The sequence below is a fragment of the Epinephelus lanceolatus genome, chromosome 12 (genome assembly GCF_041903045.1).
Source record: "Epinephelus lanceolatus isolate andai-2023 chromosome 12, ASM4190304v1, whole genome shotgun sequence".
Lineage (NCBI taxonomy): Eukaryota > Metazoa > Chordata > Actinopteri > Perciformes > Serranidae > Epinephelus > Epinephelus lanceolatus.
Window position 1 is genome coordinate 37,159,099 of NC_135745.1, and position 18,439 is coordinate 37,177,537.

At 40.5% G+C, this 18,439-nt stretch overlaps 1 protein-coding gene across 2 annotated transcripts in view; it reads right to left on the minus strand.

The window, feature by feature from the left end:
- LOC117272452 (adenylate cyclase type 1-like) overlaps window positions 1–18,439 on the minus strand; it is a 58,614-nt gene that overhangs the window by 27,978 nt on the left and 12,197 nt on the right. For both annotated transcript variants that reach the window (XM_033651388.2, XM_033651389.2), the window contains exon 4: window positions 9,682–9,793. In XM_033651388.2, coding sequence (XP_033507279.2) covers window positions 9,682–9,793 — 112 coding nt within the window. The remainder of the gene's footprint in view (window positions 1–9,681; window positions 9,794–18,439) is intronic.

The following is an 18,439-nucleotide window of genomic DNA, read 5'->3' on the forward strand; positions in this document are numbered from 1 at the left end:
AAATATGTGGCTGCTGTTAAGATACATCTGAACTGGAGTAACATGTATGTGAGTAATGCAACAGATATGACCATCATACACTGAAGATAATGACATAAAAGAACATCTCTCCGAAGCAAATGGTGCAGAAAACAGAATTTCTGAAGCTTAATATGATAATATGAATTACGTCAGTGTCTACAAAATTAAACATAAATACATAATATTTTTTTATCAATCTATTCAGTGTGACCTCAAGAGACCTTCAATGACAGTGAGATGATTAAACTGTTATTTTATGTTGTCAGCTTTTCTTGTCATTATATTAAAAAAACACCTAAAGAACATTTTCTATGAAATTATATGAGCAATGCGTAGGAACTGTGTTGAAACTAACAAGCTATTGATAACTGAATGATTCAATAACATTTTTCCAATATATGAAAAATAAAAAATATGCAGCTTATTACTTCCAAATTAAAATTCAAATCAATTCTTGGCTGATTTTACACATAAAATGGGTATGAAAGTTGTGTAATTTCTATTGTGGCACCAGCTTTGTCAAGTCTGAAAAATAACCCTGATAATGTCATAATTATGTCCTTAGAGTTACCACTGTGTGGGTTTGGAGAATACACATTTTCAACCAAAAAAGGCAGCATTATACAAACTTGTCTGCACGTATAGAGATATTTTTGAAAATGTATATTTTTTGTAGACAGAGATTATTGTAAACAACATGTTGTGTGGACAAAAATTTTGTTGTGAAAGGGGAAAATATCCATTTTTAAAAATATCTGTAGCTGATAAACAGGGCCTAAAAGCTGGAAAAGGTCTAACAAAAAATGCTACAGATGCATTATGGGAAGTGTAGGATCCAATGCTTTTGCAGCTTGACCCTTATTTAGTCCTGTTTCCACCAAACAGTTTTGGTATGGTACCTTTGGAACCAAAAGTAACCCTTCAGACATGGTATCTAGAACCCAAGTGTTTCCACTGCAAACAGTTCCTTTACTCACTGCTCCGTCCAGCGCTCACTGTATTTCCTCATCACCGGTGACACAGAAGTTTGCCCCTCGTTTATTGTCCACAGAACTGAGTTACACGCTGACATTTTCGGAACAAAATAAAACAGGCTGCAGTGAGAGTCTCTCTGGGATATTTAAAATTAGAATGTTTATGCATTTAGTCCTTCTCAGGAAAGCTCAGGGGTTTAGTGTCAGAGCCCACAGGTGCAATGCTCCGCAACGCTTTTTTTTTTCCTCCAAGTGAGGACTAGAATATATGTAGTTCACATAATCCGGTCAAAATTAATACATATATATAAACGCTTTAAGATCCACACATTACTAAGAGTGTATGTCATATAAAAACTAGAGTAATGGTCAAAGTTGTCACAGTGAAATTTAAGGTGTGCTGATGGATTCACGTCATCAATTCATGCATTGAGTAACATTACAAGTTAATGTTCCACCTTAAAAGTCACCGGCAGTCAGCACGGTGAATTTAGGTTATTTTTCTCAGACTCCAGCTGCTGTGAGAGGCAGCAAAACATCCTTTCATTTCATAGTTTTTGTTGTTCACTAATAAAACTCTCCACAGTATGAACAGTGGTTACATGAGCCTCAAAACCAGCCACAACTCAGCCCTGAGCAGAGTGACCGTCCTCTACTGACCAATCAGACTGCAGTGTTCACAGCTCCACCTGTTAGTACCAGATCTGTGTGCTAGGTACCCCAACAGAGGGGGGACCAAAATGGGGACAGTACAGAACGGCTCCATTGGTACCATCCACAACTTTTCACAGTGGAAACGGAAACTGAACTGAACCGTACTGCTCATTGGAAACGGATCTATAGTGACTAAAAGTCAGGATATTTTGGCCTCAGCTGCTTCAGTTTTGACCGTCCTTTTTTAATCTGCCTCATGTGAGTCTCATGTGCAAGTGCTATATGGTACGCTCACTGAGAGGGCAACCATCATCATGATTCCTTTTTTTCTCCTGAAACAGAAGCATTTTTTTCTCAAGTACTCCCCCATCGGGATCTCAAGCTGGCTTGTTTGACTTGGGTTTTGCTTCAGTCCACAGTTTTTCGCACACAGGCGTCTGAGGGAAACTGCAGGACTTGACAGTGATCCTTGCACCTGCTCATGAGACAAACCCAAACAGGGTTATTTGAGCTGTGTTTACAGCCAGACTTTAGGTTCTGGCAGGCAGCTGTCACAGTGTGGGCAGTGAACAGTCCTTGTGCCTAATTTAAAAATAATACATTTTTATTAGCATCCTAAGCAGTTGTATTTGTTATATTTTCCTTGGCGTAGGATATTGCATTATATAACCCCGCAGATGTACAAATGATCACATCTTTGAAGCAGTTGGAAAAGGTTTTTAAAAGTTTACTTTTTGCAGAATTGCACTTTCATCAGGAATATAATTGTTTGTAGTTTGTTTTTTCCCACTGTTTTGGGAATCTTCACAAGAACTAGTTTCTCACAGTGAGATTAGAATTGAAATTGCACCACCTCACGTTGCTCACGACTAAATGAGTCTTTGCTTTGTCACTTCCTCCAGTTAATGGAGTTCTTACAGTAAAATGTTTAACCAGGGAATAATAGATCTGACAACTGATTGTCAGATATGCTTGGGTGAATTGTTATTGAAAAAAAAAAACAAAGGTAAAAAGACTCAGGATGCAAATATGGCAATGAAGTATGTCAACTCCAGCGTGCATTCACACACTGCACATGCGATGCAGGCTGTTCTGTGAGCCCTTCACAGTCATATATGTGTGAATGAAAAGGGAACTCTGCCTTGTCGAGGAAGTAAGAGGCAGGAGATAGATACATCATTGAGCCATCCTAAAAATGGAAACACGAGAGAGGAAGAGAGTGCAGAGAACCACGGGGCATAAAAGACACAGTTGAGGGAAGTAGGCTGCTGCATGTCAATCAAAAAGCTGAGAAACAAGGAGCGGAGGAGTCTTAGAGCTGCGATGCAGGGAGGTGTTGCGAGAGGAGAGAAAAGAGAGACAAGAATGAAAAGCTTTGTGAAACTCTGCCATGGAAACGGTGAACGACACGCGTGCACACACACACACACACACACACACACACACTCACACACATATGCAGGCAGACACAAAAGCACATTCAGTCCAGAGCTATTAATGTTATATAGCATCACAGCGACCATAAATTAATCACAGAGTCCCTCTCACAACAGAAGCTGTTGTTTGGGGAGCCGGACAGACTGTTGGAAACTCAGCCAGGAAGAAGAAGTGTTTATAGAGTGACCAGTTGGTGTGTTATTTTTTATCCTTGTCATCCATCTTTGAAATAATACTCCCTGTTCTTTTACTTTCCTTAAAAACACTGCCACAATCATTGTAATGTTACCTATATTTAATCCACTTAAAAAATCTAGCTGTCATGTTTTTGCCCACAGCCCACTTTGGACCATTTCTACAGAGTGCACAGCTTCAGCAATGTATGAAATAATTATGTCGCTGCTTTGTGTGTCAGTCTGGTGTATATAACAGAGACCAAGTTTGGGTCGTGATAACGGTCTCAAGGCTTTCCTGAGATGTCTGCGCCCGATGTCGGCAGATTCTCAGCCTGGTGGTGAAGAGTTATAATTACTCCCAGCTTGTGTTCTTGTGGGTGTCGGGAATCAGACTGCAAATACTGATCAGTGTGAGTGGGTTTCCTGTAAACTTCAATTTTCAAGCTACCCCCTACTTAATATGGCACAGGCCAAGATGGAGAGAGTATTGTTTACAGTAGTTTTTACGTCTTGAACTTGACACCAGATTGGTGGGATCATGTCCAGACTCCAGGCAACAAAAGCACTTTGGTTAAGGAAAGGGAAAGATCCTGATATTGATTAAAAATCATTTAAAAGGTAATACATTTCCCACCACTTGACAACTTAACTGCTAATTTCTCCTCTGCTCTGATTGCTAACAGCTGTCTGCTCTGATCCCAACACATTCTCCCTCCGACCTCGTGACATACCGATGTTTGGTCATGGACCTTCCATGTCCAGATACAATGTGAAAGGTACCCTGGGTGCACTGGTTGTTGACATTCTAGGACGCCGTGTCAAGTTCATGCCTGTTTTTTCAAAATACACTTCTGTTTTCACAGGAAATTTACTGTTTACATACTGTCTCTTTCAAAATAAACGCACTACAGCAGTACAACAATGCAAATTGACCCTTTTTCCACCAACAACTAACGCACACATTTGTGTTCAGGCAACAAAAGCACGTGGTTGAATCTTATGGGACATGAACACCGCTCTCCCTGGTGAAGGTCGGTGTTTGTTGGACCCATCCACCACCCCTCCCACCTGCCCTCTTTGCCCTTTTTGTTCCTGTCCCACTGCGTTTCCCCCTGATGCCACCAAGCGCCATTAAACTATAACGTGACTGTATCACGCCGACGTTAAAGGACAGCTTTTGTCGTCAGTGTCTGACAAGTCACTGCCCATGCACCGGATTTTGACGAGTTTGGAGTGAGACCAGGTTGCTGATCCACTGACTCTCTCTGCTTGGCCGGCACACACTTGCTACACCTGGAGCTACTCTTTCAGACAAAACTGACACATGAGGTAGTGAAGTTGATTGTAGTGGTAATAGTAAACACATATTTTTATTGATGGTTATTGGTTAGAATTCTATGAACTCTGACTGACAATCAAAGTCAATCAGGTTCTGTGGCCAATAGTATTTTTATAAAGCAGTTACGGCATGTCTTTCTGTTGTTATCATTCTTTGTCTGCCAAAATGGCAGATGGCCCGACAATTTAACACGCCACTGCCAAGAATTTTGTCGCCTTTGGAGGGTGCTAATTTCAGATCCTGAACATGTGCATTAAAACCAATAGTAAAGTGAAGTCAAACCGTCAAGCTCTCTTTTCCTATTCCTTCATATCAATATGTGCAACAGTGGGAGCCAGCAGTAAACTCTTGGCTTGTTTTTGTAGGTTGGAAACCGTCTTGTACTTGTGGTGGCTGGTGATGATCAACGTTGGATAGGGTCACACACTTGATAAATGCTGGTGCAACCAAATTTAAAGTCCAAACCTGACCACTGAGTTGAGTTTTTATTTATTTATTTTTTGCTTTATTATATCCCTTACTGACTGTTAGCTTGCAAAGCTAATGCAGCACAGTCAGACAGAGAAAAAGCAAATTTCTTACTGTACGCTCAAACTAACAATGACCAGAGCTTCCAAATTTTCAATGAGAGCCCGGCGACTTGGGCGACTTGGGCAACCTGGTCGTTAGCCACGCGTCTTGGGCGACTGGAGCGGGTCCGAAGGGGAGTTAAAACTGGTTTTACTTTATGGTTATGAGCTCTGACGCAGTTCGGTGACAACCAATTGGAATGCTGACGTGCTTCGATGAAGCAGGTCCCAGAGAACAAGCCGTGTAACGTTGGTTCCTACAGCACACTTGTTCCGACAATGGATATCGAGAAGCTGATTACTTGCGTTCGCGCCCACTCAGTCCTTTATAATATGTCGCTGTTCGGTTACAGAGACCAAAATAAAAAGAATGGGGCTTGGCACCGCGTCGCGGAGGTAGTTGGTAGGTCTAGTTTGCCGCTCCTTTAATTGACAAGCTCGATCGAACGTTCAATGATTCACGTGATGAGCAACTAGAGCGGCCAAAGCTGCCACAAATATTTTCAACAGTCGTGCTTCTTGGGCATCCGTGAGAGACTTTGCCTCTTTGGAAGCTTCTGGTTTGAACGTACAGTTAGAGTGTCCCTAATAAATATTTTCATATCTTTGTTTTAGCATCTTTTAGCTCATTGTTTTGGTTTGTTTTGGTTTCATGTCCTGCAACCAGACCATTTCGGTTTGCTCTCACTGCTCTTATCAACCTCCTTTCCAGCAGCAGGCAGCTGTTTTCAGCAATGGTGAACATGGTAGAGCATTTAGCAACTAAAAAGACAGATGCTTCCCTTAGAGGTTAATGGGGACCAAACAAGAGCTTACATTTGCCAGGGGGCCAAAAACATGACTCTCAATAAATGTTAATGTTGCTCCATGTGCGCTAACATGCTAACACATATCAATTTTGTAAGGAGATAACATGTCAGTGCTTGATATTGAAATTGAGTAAATCAAAGGCCGTCTCTCTGGGTAAACGGAAATAGTACATTCCTTTTGTGAGCATTTGTGATGATTGAAATGCAGATAAGGTTGAAAAGTGGCAACATGTTCCTAAATGCTCAAACACAAAAATGTCTAATTTTATCTAACGTCTAAGATTAGGTGTGAAAGGGAATATGTGTCAAATTCAGAAGGCTGGTTTGAGTTTGTTAGCTGAGGTTAAAAGGAGATGAGACTGCCTAGTTCATATTCTCTGTGTTATCTTCTATTGTGTTAGCATTTTGGCTGGATGGTGTGAGGAGAGGAGAGGAGAGGAGAGGAGAGGAGACTCAGTCTACTACAACAGCACTTTAGGAGTACACTGCGTTCCTGGCCCACTTCCCATGCAGCTTGACAAGTCCAAAGAGTGGACAGGTGGTGTGGGGATGGTGCTGGAATGGTATTATGAGATGATGCCCAGTGGCCATGTGGCATCGCCCGCTCTTCGTATGGAACGAGAAGAGTCTGCGTGCCCACAGTGACCACAGCTATGAGTCACTGGCACTGCCACTTCCTGCCAAAGTGGATCAGAATGAGTGGGGCTTTGGGTCAGGGCAAGGCTAGAACATTTGATGACAAGATTCATGGCTGGGGACAGCCTTTCAGTGTAACACGAGGCTCCCAGCTAGCAGCCAAGCAGAGATCAGACCAGTTGTAACCCACAGAATGAGACAGCTCCAATCACAACAGAATTGAAGTAGCTCAAGATAACATTCCTCCGAGCCAAAACGCTTCGGGAGATGAAAGTGAAAATGTATCAGTTGAAGCTAAATGAATTGTAGCATCTTTGAAATGAAGGGGGAAAGGGCTTAAATTCAAGTGCATCAACTTGTTGACATGACTTAACTTATAAATAAGAGTGTGTCTCTGAGTGTGTTGTAATGCATGGGATCATGGATGGATTAATGAACAGGCCTGAAGTGTCAGGGCCCTTCCTTGGCTTTCATCTGCAAAATGTCACTCAAATCAACACATGCTGAACAGGAAGAGACAAAAAAGCTACAAAGACAGAAAACAACTACAAAGAGATACAAAGAGAGACGACTACAAAACATATAGTCACATATCGACGTTTGGTTGTGTCCTTCCACATCCAGATACGAGGTGCAAGGTACCCTGGGTGTGTTGGTTGTTGACATTCTGGACACCGTGTCAAGTTCTGCCTGTTACATGCATTGACTTCTTTCAAAATACACTTTCATTCTGACAGGAAATGTACCGTTTACATACAGTCTCTTTCAAAATAAATGCACTACCTCGGTACAACACTGTGAATTGATGTTTTTTGTCCTTTAACAACAAACGTACATGGTTGGGTTTACGCAACAAAAGCATGTGGTTAGGTTTAGGAAAAAAGAATAGGGTTTGGGACACAAACACCGCTCTCCCGGGTGAAGGTCGGTGTTTGCTGGACCCATGTACCATTCCTCCCACCCACCCTACTCGGACTTCTGCTGCCTTAACTTTTGTTCTTGTCCTGCCTGATTCCCCCTGACGCTAGCCTGGAAATCCAGACCCAAATCTAGAAAGATTTAGGGTCTGGCTATGAGTAATGCAAATGGCCCAACTCGAGGGGCGGCACCAAGCATGCATTTGAAAATATCACTGCACGCAACTGGATAACACTACGACCAATCAGAACAATACATGGGGTGACGTATATGCTTAGCTACCAGTGGAGCTAACTTAGACTCTTGCCGTATCTGGTCAGCAAAACAGCAAAAACGTCCTTCTTGCAAATGAAAGATTCGAGCGCCGTCTTTTGTTCCTCTTTTAGAGAAAAAGCCAAGTCTAACTCGTTCATTGTAGCGGCCAAAGCCATTTCAAACAACTGGTGTTCATCCGTAGCCATCTTGCAATGTTTACTGACTGATTCTGGACTTGGTCGTCGCAGCGCTGTCGTCATCTGTTTAGCTCGCCTCTGGCCCGCCTATATCAGATGTGATTGGTGCAGCTCGGCTCCAGCGGCATGGGTAATGAGCATCATTACTGGTTGCCAGAGTGACTCGCTGAGCAAATTCAAATTGTGCTCTCGTGAGAACTCTGGATTTCCAGGGTACCCTGATGCCACCGGGTGCCCTTAAACTATGACAGCAACTGGCTGCATGTCATGCCAATGTTAAAGGACAGCTTTTTTTTGTGTGTGTCTGATGCTGCCAAAGCATCAGATTTGGACAACTTCGTAATGAGACCGATTGCATAATGACCACAAAGAGATGCAAAGCAACTACAAAGAGAAGCAAAGCGTCTACCAAAGGACACAAAACACCACAGAGACACAAAACCCAATAGAGATGCCTAATGACTACAAAAAGATTCAAAACAATAAAATGAGGTTACACAACCATGAAGTCTGTGTCTTGCTGTGATACAGGAGCGGTGGTGGTGCCTTCTGCATGTCTGTGCCCAGGGGCCTATTGTCTCATAAGCCACCCATGCATGGAATCATCTTGTTTTGGCTAATAGCATCTCGGGGTAAAATGCAACTTTCCCAGGAATACATTCAGACTACAGCTGATGCAAAACAGCAAGAGGTAGGTAGAGCAACTGATCCAAGACTAATTGGAAAGGCAATGACAATTGTTTGACAATTGCAAGTTAAATGAGAGACGCTCTCTTTTTAGTCGGTTCTAATTTTGTGCGTGTAAACAAACAAGTTAAAAATAGAAACCCCCGACACCGGCCAAGTAAAACCTTCTATGAAAGCATAAAAGGGTTAGTTGTAATCCTGTGGATTAATGGATTTGACAAGGGCATGTGCCCAGTGTAAGTAATAGAGGCCAGATTACATGTAGATAAGGCTGTGGCAGGGGGATCTGCAGGGGCTCAGGGGCTCAACCTTCTCACCAACAAAAATACATGTGTCAGCCAAATTTGCAGTGTTCGAGAGGGAGAGATGTCATAGCTTTTCTGCAGCATGTGCTTTGATTGCGACTACCAGAATTTAAAGTAAAAGCACATCAAGGTAGCTGTGTGTTTTTTGTTTTTGTTTTGATTAAAAGATTTTGTAACACCAGCATGGATAGCGTCACACTCCAAAGCGACTAGATTAACCGCAGCGGTCAAATTCACGGCAAAAGTTGAGCGGATTTTCAGCGCTGAAATCACAAAGAGTGATATATTGACAGATGGGAGAGCTGAAATCTTTTTCAACATGTGAACCAAGAGAGAGATTGGGACAAGTAGGACTCAGTGGTGCCTTTATTCAGTTCATTCGCACAACCGGAGTGGACGCGAGGTTTAGCTCTGGGTAAATCTGGCCTAGATTAAAGAGGTCTGTCAACTCTTCCTCAAATGAAGCACTGGATAATCATATTATGCATCATATGGGCTTCCAGTATTCACAGTGACATCATGCTAAGCTGGTACAATAGTGGCATGTGCCAGCAGCCTGTGGCCAAAGCAGTACACACACACACACTCATCCTTGCCGTGTCAAAGTTTGGACAAAGTGTACACACACAGAAAAAGAGCAGCTTTTCATGCCAGCAGCGGTTTTAATTGAGGGATACGTGTTCAAAGAAGGGAAATGGACTCACTGTGGCAAGCTCATCAAACTTTCCAAACAGCTCGTTTAGCAGTTTAACCAGTTCCTGGGCTGTGCACTGGGAGGCCAGACTGGTGAAACCGACGATATCTGCAAACAGGATGCTGTGACAGAGAGAGAAAAAGAAGCGTTTCAGTCATTGCAGGTTATTTATAGCAGCATGTATGAAGCAGGAAAAAAAAAGATTACTGGGTGCCTGATCAGATCAGCTCTCAGGAATTTGTTTTAAATGACATTTAGGACGACTGAGCCAAAGTCAACTTAAACATTTTCTTTGCATAATGCTTTTACGGTAAACTAATCAAACATTCAAATTTAATGCCTTGCAGCAGCAAAAAAAAAGAAAGAAAAAGAGAGAGTGTGCTCCGTTCTCTAACTGACTGGCAGCGCAGTCAAGCAGAGAGACTCAAAATAGAAGCGAGTACATTCTCATGGGGATCAAGGTGGAGACATGTCCTGTTAGGAGCTGGTGAGGAGCCATTCTAGGATATATTGCAACCATCAAGACCCTGTCACCCTCTCTCCAGGTCAACTTGTATTCCCTTTTTGACAGCTGGTACACAGGACTGAGAGCGAGGTTTAAAGTTGAACTGAAATAAAAATACTTCAGCACATATATCAGCCGTGTTTGTGTTGACTTGTGTTTTGATGTGGTCAGAATTTCAATCACCAAAAAAGAAGAAATGTTCAGATTAATCTACTTTTCTGCTGTGATAGCACCTCCTACATTAATGTTCTCCAGGTGGCATGAATATTTGGACTGAAGATGTTGGTGCTGTAATGCAATTGTTCCAATATCTGTGTAGGTGGGAACTGAAAATAAATCACAATATCACTACGACTCCAACAGCCACATAAGCAGTTAACCAGCTGGCTAGTGTTGGTAACCGGCTCTTTTTGCTGCAAGTGCTCCGTATGTTACCCAGTGTCATCATTCAAATCAGCAGTGTAAATATAGACAGTGCCGGTGGTGTGGTTGCACTGGGGCCCACAGAGAGAGGGACCCTCCAACAATGCGTTGGGTGGAGAATGGGTCGTTATGAGTGACTGCCACCTTGAAATATGCCTGTGTTCAAAGAACTCTCATCTCCGTCATGTTTATTTTTTCTTTATTTGTAAAACACTTGATAGCATCTATAACAAAAATATATGACAAAATAATAATTCATTCTTTAGACCCAGGGGGATCCATATCACAATAAAAAACACAGTAAAATATGCTTATTCTATCAATCTATCTATCTATAAATCAACTTTTTTATGAGTCAAATAATCTATAACTATAAATCAACTATTAAAATTGTTATATTCAATTAATAATTTCTTAATTTATTATTTTCTTTGGTATTTTTTGTGATGTACAGATCTGCAATGATGATCACTGAGTAATATATATGTTCATGTTATCCAATGTCAAGTCTCTGACCATGTGACGAGATAATATGTGCACAATAGCATGCATTAGGGCCAATTGTAAGATAAGATAAGATAAGATAAGATAAGATACACCTTTATTGATCCCACAATTGAGAAATTCCAGTGTTACAGCAGTCAAGGAGAAAGATAAAAAATTTCAAAATTTAAACTTAAAAAAAACTTTAAAAAAAACTAGGCATGCAAAAATAAAGTACAAAAATACAACAAACGATGATAAGTAATAATAATAATAATAATAATAACAATGAGAAGTGAATAAAAATGAGCAGTGGATTAAAGAGAGCACATCTAGTGCAAGTGATTGTATGTGCAAAAAACAGCAAACAGCTACGGTGTTTATAAAGTGTCCATAGTGTCCATAAAGTGCCCATGGTAATTTCTGTTTCTATGGACAAAAAGCAATGAAAAAGAGACAGCTGACCCTAGTGAGATCCCCTTCTTTATAAATTGCAGGGCGAACACAGCACTGAGTGTGAGAGCTGCTAACATAAACCAAAGCTAACGTCCTGTTAGAATCAGTGCTAATGTTAGCAAATTAGGCTTCCACTTTCAGCCAAATTTGCTAGCTTCCACTTGTCGAGTGAAATACAACCTTAACAGCACGATGGGTTGTATATATTAAAGGAGCAGTATGTAATTCTGGAGAAAGACAGTTGACTGTTGAGTCTCATTTCCAGATCTCATATACCAACTCTTTAGGCTAGTGGTTTGGCTACTTGACAACCTGGAAATGAATCTTTCTCCAGAACTTCACCTTGAAATTACCAACGGTAAATAATTAGCGCTATGTAGCCTTGTTAGAAGGCCAAAAAATGGTCTTGTATCAATCAGACTACAAGGTAACATTGGCCTTTAAAGGAGCTATATGTAAGAAATCTAAAGCAAGTAGTTGTAAAATCATCCTAATATGTCACAGAGACTGAGGTCTAATGTTCATATAACACACTGATCTCACCGACAACAATAGTACAGCCAGAATATTCGCATTTAAAAAAAAATTTTACGGCCTGCAAATCATGTTTATGTTTTGAATTTGTGTTTTGGCCTGTTGCGCCATCCACCGCCATCTACCAGTCACACAGTCAGTAGAGTCTCAGCATCAGTTACAGTTACGACTGAGCTACAATGGCTGACGGTGCGACTAAACCCAAACGACCTCGTAATGATTCCCGAAATTGCCAAGACAAAACTCGAGGCAAAGCGAGGGTCTATATAGGAGATGCTTTTGAACGGTGGAGACAGTTGAAAGCGGAGAAGAATCTGAAATCGGAAGTCGAAGTGGCTACTCTTCTCCTCGACAGGTAAGCTTTAGCCAAAGTTGGCTAACTAACATCATAGCTAGACGGGGATGGACATTTTGAATACTTTCAACTGTTATTCATTTTCGATCATACATTGTAGCCCATGTGCAGGTGGGTCATCAACCCGACTGATTTTTTAAGAAAGAAACGTTAGCAGCACGGCAAGAAGCATTAGCAGTGTCCCAGTACATAGCATTAGCAGCCGGCTCCTCCTCCGCTGTATCCCGGCAGCAGCGTTAGCAGCAGAGAAGCCGGACTTGCTCGAACGGTCCGCTGGAAAACTGAAGATCAAGGACGCAGCAATGCGGTCCTGCCACGGCAGCCGCCCGTGGGCAAACAAATCAGTCTCAGCAGTGTGCAGATACAGTTGAAGCTGCTTTAATGTGTGCGGTGAAATTACCCAACAACAGAGCAAAAAGCTGGATGAACACCAAATTGATTTTGATGCCCAGTTATTTAATTCCTCAAACTATCACAACAAATTCTGTGATGGCAAGAAGCATTAGCAGTGTCCCGGTACATAGCATTAGCGGCCGGCTCCTCCTCCACTGTATCCCGGCAGCAGCGTTAGCAGCAGAGAAGTCGGACTTGCTCGAACAGTCCGCTGGAAAGCTGAAGATCAAGGACGCAGCAACGTGGCCCTGCCACGGCAGCCGCCTGTGGCCAAACAAATCAGTCTCCAGCGTGCCGCTGTCCAGCAACCTCAAATCTGTAGGGGAGGGGGAGCGGACACGACTCGCGGCAGTATTTTGAATTTGAGTGCAGTAACCGTTTTGGTCACATTCTTACATACAGCGCCTTTAAAAAAGGGCAAAAAAGTCTTGTATCAATCAGACTACAAGGCAACACTGGCCTTTAAATGTCAGTTCAAGATGTCAATGGGAAACATGCCTGTAAGAGCCAATTTGTGCGTTGATATGACATATCATACAGGTTTTGGCGATATTTAAGTTTACACAGCAGTTTCTGTATATTCTGAGTAGTGTATGGTGGTGGACTATCCTAAAGGTATGTTTATATTTACTTTATTTATGTGTTAGAATATAGGCACAAGTTATTTATGCCAGGGGTTGTGTTGTAAGACAGTTTAGTGTGCATAACAAAAGGAGATTGTGGACAACATCATGCGGAAAAGATGATGTAAAGTTTGTGTTGATTTGAGTTGTAATAAGTTTTTGACCATGTTATGCAGTGTTGAAGTATAATAATGGGTAATATGATGAGAATATATAGAAACAGGATGTATAGTCGGTAGCGGATTGTACATGATACAATTTTGGAAGGACTGGGCCTGTTGTTTTGTTTCTTTTTTGGATTCTCGATAAACTTTGTTAGCCTTTTTCCCTGCCTCATGTGAGCACTGTGGATCTTAAGAAAAGGAAACACGAGTCAAAACTGAGAAACCTCACAAACTAAGTGGACTAAAAACTCTGGTACGTTGAAACAGCCACAACAATGTCGCTAGAGGCCTGAAGCTTGGACACCATTTCTGAAAATGTGTCCAAAATGGTTTTATCCTCTTCTGAAATGCAAAAGTGCACACAGTAGCAACAGTAACATTTTCGATTACATAAAAAGTGTGAGGAATTAAAGTGTCACCTTTAAACGTTGCTTTCCAAAGCTGTGTTCACACTATGGGCAACACTGCAACGGTGTGACCAGATACATTAACACCGTGCTCTGCAATCTATCACCCTGGGCTTGTGTGTCTGCAACTTGCCACAACACACCTTGACTGAGCATCATCTAAAGTTTGTATTTGGTCAAAAAAAATCCATGCTTTTGATCACTGCTGAATTTCACCTCCCCAAGTTAGCATTGTGTCCGCTAACGATGCTAAATAAGGAGCTAGAAACAACATAGATTTGTTGATGTTTCACCTCGTCACTGCAGCGCTGAAAAAAGGTGAAGCTAGCTGAGCTCTTGATTTGTAGCACCTGTCAGCAGCGACAAGGGTTAGGCATCAGTTTGTAGCTTCATGTCACCTGCCTCCACTGAAAATGACTTGTACCCTGTTGCTGTTTTGCTGGTAGATCTAACAGCATAAAAGTTGGTAGAGGTTATTTTACATGTTTATATACCCTAACCTTTTTTCTGTGATTACTGCTGATTACCTTATTCATCATGTTTCATTATAACTTGACGATGGGCCCTGGAGGAAAGGTTACTTGTGTTGAAAACTTCTGCATATTAATAGGGTCCACCTGCCCCTGAGAAAGGACTCATTATCAATCTGCATCAGAGCGGAGCGGAAACTTTTCCTGTGAAGGATTCGCCCTGAGTGCTGGTTGGCAACGGAGAGTGTGAAGGGACTTAGTCATCAAACTCTGACTGTCCTGTCCTGTCTGCGACTCTCGAAGTGACAGCAGACTGTTGCCTGCATGTGGGCTGGTGTGTTCACAGTGTGTCAGAGTGCTGGATCTCTAACTGGGAGCTGCTAAATGTCATTTTGTTGTCTCACAGATGTCACCGTAACGAGGGGAAATAGATTCAATTTGTGTGAATGTTTTAATTGGCAACCATCTGTGGCTGACAGATATTTGAAACGTTAAGTACTGTGCGAGTGCAAACACTTAAATTCAGTGAAACTCTGAAAAGAACTTGAAGTGATGCTACGATGCGTTTCACATCAGCGAACAAAGCAGTGTGCAGATGCAGTTGAAGCTGCTTTAATGTGTGCGGTGAAATTACCCAACAACAGAGCAAAAAGCTGGATGAACACCAAATTGATTTTGATGCCCAGTTATTTAATTCCTCAAACTATCACAACAAATTCTGTTTCGTGCCTGCTCTGGATTTCAGGCCAAAACAATTTCTCGTCTTGAAAAAGCCATCTTAAAAGTTAATCTGTGATTATAAATTTCACCCATATGCCTCATAGCCTTCTGTCATTCTCCTCAAGTAACCCAAATGTAGACTCAGACAAGCTGATTGTAAAATTAATCATCATTTCACAGCCCCACCTGTGGTAATCATCCCAAAGCCAGCTGGAAATCCAACCATCTTTTCACAGGAAAACTATTTTCTGTGGCAGCTGTGTGAAGAGAGGAAGCCTGCAAACTACACTATGAAATCATGTTGTTATATTTGGAGTCGATCATCACTCATTCATCTTCTGTATCTTTACATAGACTGCTGGCTATTATAAGAGCACAGGGTGGAGGACTAATTTTGCTTGCGAGGAACAATGCTAATTATTTTCAGAGCTCTGTTTTTAAAAATAGCACAGTAGCACTACAGCGTCTGCCCGGAGAAGCTTATAGTGCATCTTTCTCTGATATTACACAGGCGAGATTGTCGCCCTCCACACACACATATTTTAAGATGATCCCTAGCGCGCTGGCTGACAGACTCCTTTGAAGCGACACATGTCTCAGTTCACGTCTGGTTCATGATATCTGTATAGCTACTTGACACGTAGAGGCATTTCTGCAATTCTCATGATGACTGCCTGCCTGAAATTCAAGCGCTGTTTTGTCGGACAGTATTGTATAAATTGTCTCTCCACATCGTTTAATGCTTTAATGCACACATCCCTTAAAAAGATAAAACACACACTGGAATCATGGCCCTCATTTTGCCCTCAATAAGCACCCTAGGCAAGCTTCTCCTGGTGCCAGCCCCCGAAAAAATAATTCAATATTTTTTTGTATTTATTACAAACAAGAACACACATGAACAATTTAGCTAACAAATGATAATAATAAGCAAACAATAAAAGAGTACAGTATGTGCAAATTTACAAATTGCCCCTTCTTTCTGCTTTTTATTTGCACTTGTAACTTTTGTTTCCCCAGAGCCTCTTTCCACATTTATTCAAAGACAAGACACTAATAGAGTAACAAGAAGCAGCATGGATGGCAACTGTAAAATACCATATCGTAAATCTAAATTTAAGTATTTTAAACTGTATATATTTATAACATTTTAGGTCTACATGTAAAAGCCCAACTGGGGAGAAGAGCTGAAAATTAGCAATAGCTATAAACGCTCTGTGTAACACGTCAGTCTCATACTCTGTATTGGAACTATGTTAAATTGTATTGTCCCTATGAAATAAAATAAAATAAAATAAAATAAAACAAAATAAAATAGAATAAAATAAAATAAAATAAAATGAAATGAACTAAAATAGAATAAAATAAAATAAAATAAAATAAAATGAATTGAAATAAAGTAAAATAAAATAAAATGAATTGAAATAAAATAAAGTAAAATAAAATAAAATGAAATAAAATGAAATGAAATAAAATAAAGTAAAATAAAAACAAAACAAAACAAAATAAAATAAATAAAAAATAAAATAAAATAAAATAAAATGAAATGAACTAAAATAGAATAAAATAAAACAAAATAATATAAAATAAAATAAAATGAATTGAAATAAAGTAAAATAAAATAAAATGAAATTAATTGAAAGAAAATAAAGTAAAATAAAAACAAAACAAAACAAAATAAAATTAAAAAAAATAAAATAGAATAAAATAAAATGAAATAAAATAGAATAAAATAAAATAAAATGAACTGAAATAAAATGAAATAAATTGAAATAAAATAAAGTAAAATAAAACAACATAAAGTAAAATGAAATAAAATTAAAAATAAAACAAAACAAAACAAAACAAAATAAAATAAAGTAAAATAAAATAAAATAAAATAATACATCACCCTGGATGAATTTTACCTTTTATTTTCTCTTACTGTGATGCTCACCACAAAGACTCCATTCTACCATACCTATCATTTCTCCAGCATGTTCAAACTGGTGGGATCATCACTCACTGCAAAACACCTTAAGTTGAAGTGCATTGCCAGAACTAGAGGCGGTTGGATCATTTTTCTCTTATGTTCAATTTCTATGAATTAAACTAACAATTAACTACCTAAAAGTGAGTACTTTGGTTACATATATATGTCAGAGGCAGAAATTTTCATACAGGCAAGCAAAGTTTTGGATTATACTGGAAAGCAACCTGAGCAAAGTTGAACTGAGGCTACGTGTGGCTGTGCATGAAGCGTAGACCAGCCGTGACCTGCTGCAGAGAGCATCCCATTGAGTGCATGGCCTCGATGTCTCGTGACCTCGTGTGAACTTCACTGCACTCAGTTATTTTTGGCTGTGTTTACCTCATTTAAACCACATGCACACCATTGTCTCCACTTTAATGTGAAGCACGCATGGCTCACGGGGCTGCTGTTCCGTTTAAAGTTCAGGTCAGATTTCTGTCCCTGGTTTACAGAGATATAGAAATCTGTCTGTAAATTGCAAAGTGCAGCATGAGTGTAAAGTTTTATGATCCTCGTGTAATATGGGTCAGAAGGTGCAGGTGAATTAATAATAAGCCACAAATGTTAGTAACTGCATATTCAAAACTCATCAACATGTTTATGATTAAGTACCTTTCCGATACGAGCAACTTGTCCCACTCAGCACATCTTAAAGGTTCATACTTTAAATAAAAGAACAAATACTTGGTAATTAGTAGCTGTGTCCACGTGTGCCAAGACAGGCGAGCTAAATCATAATGACAAATATGGGTTTGGGGTATGTGCTGAGCTTGCATTAATACCACAAGGCTTTTTTTGACATAGAAATTGCAGGTGAGTTACGAAGCATTTTCACTGAGTAATCCCACAACTCTTTCATGAGTTGGATCAGTGAGAAGCACAGGGATCACAGCCTGGGAGCAACTGTATCTGATTTTGAATGTCCTCCAGCAAAACTTTCAGAACAAACACTGCAGCACACTTGGCAACAGCTATCAGTTAGTCTAACCCCAGCCAGAGCCTGCACCAAACGTACCATATTCACTACTCAAAGTCATTCCCAACTCAGGTTTTTAGCTCAGAAAACTCCACGGCAGGCGAAGCACAACACATAAAATGATTAAGAGATGTAATACAAACATGATTTTTCCTGTGGTAACTGCAACTTCTCTAATAATATTGTCTAATTCGACCTCCCTCACACCCTCATCCAATATTTCCTCTCCAATGGCACATATTGGCGGG